At 32.8% G+C, this 2577-nt stretch overlaps 1 protein-coding gene across 1 annotated transcript; it reads right to left on the bottom strand.

The window, feature by feature from the left end:
- Positions 1–1298: 1298 nt before the first annotated feature.
- On the bottom strand, positions 1299–2134 carry LOC131045276 (LOB domain-containing protein 24-like). The gene is made up of 2 exons (XM_059211444.1): positions 1967–2134; positions 1299–1651 (listed from the first exon to the last, which is right to left on the bottom strand). The coding sequence occupies exons 1-2, from the start codon at positions 2132–2134 to the stop codon at positions 1349–1351; spliced, it is 471 nt and encodes a 156-aa protein (XP_059067427.1). The 3' UTR covers positions 1299–1348.
- Between the last annotated feature and the right edge of the window lie 443 nt (positions 2135–2577).

Genomic DNA, 2577 nt, shown 5'->3' with positions numbered 1-2577 from the left:
CTTGGCTAAGGAGGGCTCCTTTCCATCCAACTAGTTTGGAATTGAATCTATCAACTAGCTTCATCCAGAATTTCTCTAAAGGCTTTAAGCAAAATTATAGCATTATTATGCAAGGTGTACAATACCTTATTTCTGAACAAATATATCAGTGTCATTGTCAATTGGGTGGGCAAATTGCCAATGGTAATTCCAATTAGGTTTGAGATGTCGAGTAGACAAATGAGTTGGATACAAAGAGGGATAGAGTATCAATTACGGAGTAAGGAACTTGTTTTTTGTACATGATCTATCATGTTCTATTAAATTTATATAGTTATGACAGTTTATGTACAATATATTATATTTTGGGTTGGGCTTATATAGTTATATTTTTAGCTATTTTGGTTGTCTCTCTTCTTTGCTTAGATTAAGGTTTATTTTGTGGATGGTTTTTTGTATATATATATAATCTTAATGAAATAAACAATCATAATCATGTACATCATAAATCATCAATAAACACAGAAATTCATAAAATCGTATATATCTCATATTTGTACATAAGAAAATTATTTTATAATATATATCAATTTATACATCATCCTCATTTGAACTTTATGAAACAAAGAGATATATGTATATCACAATCCTCATCTCTCCTATCAACATTTCATAATGGTGTAAACAATAGCTTTTGTATGTTTAAGTATGAACATTTTATTACTAACAGCAGCTTGGTTTTATTTGTTACCAATATACATTTGTTTTGAAATCACACAGCTTGGTTTTACATGTTAAAAATATACATTTGTTTTTAAAAGACAAAAATTTCACTTAGAATGCTTTTAGTAGTCTAAGAGAATTAGATTACAAATAAGTTAAACTAAAAGTTTGGCTTAATACATAATCTGGTGTGTCGAGAAGCGTGCACCCAATATTTATCCTTTGTTAAGTCTGCTTCTACCAAGGATGCAATAGATTCATATTAATGAGAGAAGGTTCACACCTAATACGCCTTCATCTTAGTGTGTTATTGGTTTAACACTCTCTCAAATGACAACTTTTTATTGGATTAATCAGAAGTCTAACCTAAGATCTTTCATCGACTTACTGAACCATTTCCAAATACAATAGAAAAATCAAAAACAAATATTCTATTTGAATATATATATTTGATCAGAAAGTTATTCAACTATCTAACAAAATATATTAAAGTTAAATTCTTATGCCAATATACTCTTTATGGTACAAACATATGCAAAAAAATCAGGCAATTTAAGATAGAAATTGACTGTAAGATAAAATTAAACAGTCTTCTGAACAGTGAGGAGTGATATCCGTCCAGATAGCAAATTGCTATCTATTAAATTTAGACCGCCCATAGAGGTTCCCACAACATCATTGGATCCACCTCGTCACACATGCTATATTCAATTTGTTGTGACGTGGTATCAACAGATTCAACGGTGAGAGGAGATAGAAGCTTCTCGCATGCAAAATGCATATTCATGATCTCTTCTTGCTTGGCTGCCAACTGTGATTCCAGCTCAGCTATCTGCTTCTGCAGTTGATGAATTGTTCTTGCACACCCATTTACTGGGTCCTCCATTCTGGCTTTGGCTTCATACACCAAACTATTCACTGCATCTTGTCTTTGCTCAGGTTTAATATCCTATACATATCAAAACCATGAATTCCATTACCCCACTAATTCTAAATTAGAACGCCATACTCTTTCATTTAATTCTATAGAAAAAAATAAATTTGAACAACAGCATCCAAAATAGTACGTTTCACAGATATAAACTTTCTCTAAAATTCCTTTACTGGAATAGAATGGTCTGCGAAGGCATAAATCTCTACTCTTTATGGTATTATAAAAAATAAACATTATTGCAACGAAATTCAGTTGCAGAGAGTTTAGAAATATTGAAAACGATTCCATCAGATATCTGAAAGACATAGAAATTAGGTACAGTAACCTTACTTTGAGCATTTTCACGACATTGTTGAATCCGTACACTTTCTGCACAATCAAATACCTCTGCATATCATCGGAAGGGAATTGAGGAGCCAGCAAACATTCATCTGAGCATTTTTTGCGTTGTGATCGACAAGCTGCGCAGGCTTTTGGGGCCATCCTTCCTTTCGTCATGACCGTCGATCATGTGAGTTGTATTTATAAGAAATTGAAGGAAGACTTTCCTGACATAGAGTTAGGTCTATAGCGCGTAACTATAGCTATGGTGTTTTCTCACGTTTTTCTCTCATTGTCCTTCACACTTCTGCTTGAAATGAAGGACTGACCCAACAGAAACAAAGAGCGAAAAAATAATACTGTCTTCGAAAAATCCAAATCAAAAAGCGAATGTCAGTCTCCATAAAAGTAGATCTAATCTTATCTAGTCTTAATCAAAAACAGTAGATCCCTTAAAAAGATTACGACTCATTCAGTGTACTGCATTTATGAGCCAGATACAGCCTTTCACAGCACTGAGATTTGGAAATGAAAAGCTTAAACATGTAAATCGTTGCGTCGTGATGATTTAGGTTTCTCTCTATTTTTCGTATATCATCACGTCTGCTTTCATAGTGTCA

The sequence above is a fragment of the Cryptomeria japonica genome, chromosome 9, assembly GCF_030272615.1.
Source record: "Cryptomeria japonica chromosome 9, Sugi_1.0, whole genome shotgun sequence".
Taxonomy (NCBI): Eukaryota; Viridiplantae; Streptophyta; class Pinopsida; order Cupressales; family Cupressaceae; genus Cryptomeria; species Cryptomeria japonica.
The sequence above is the reverse complement of the archived record's forward strand: the minus strand, read 5'-3'. Positions and strand labels throughout refer to the sequence as shown.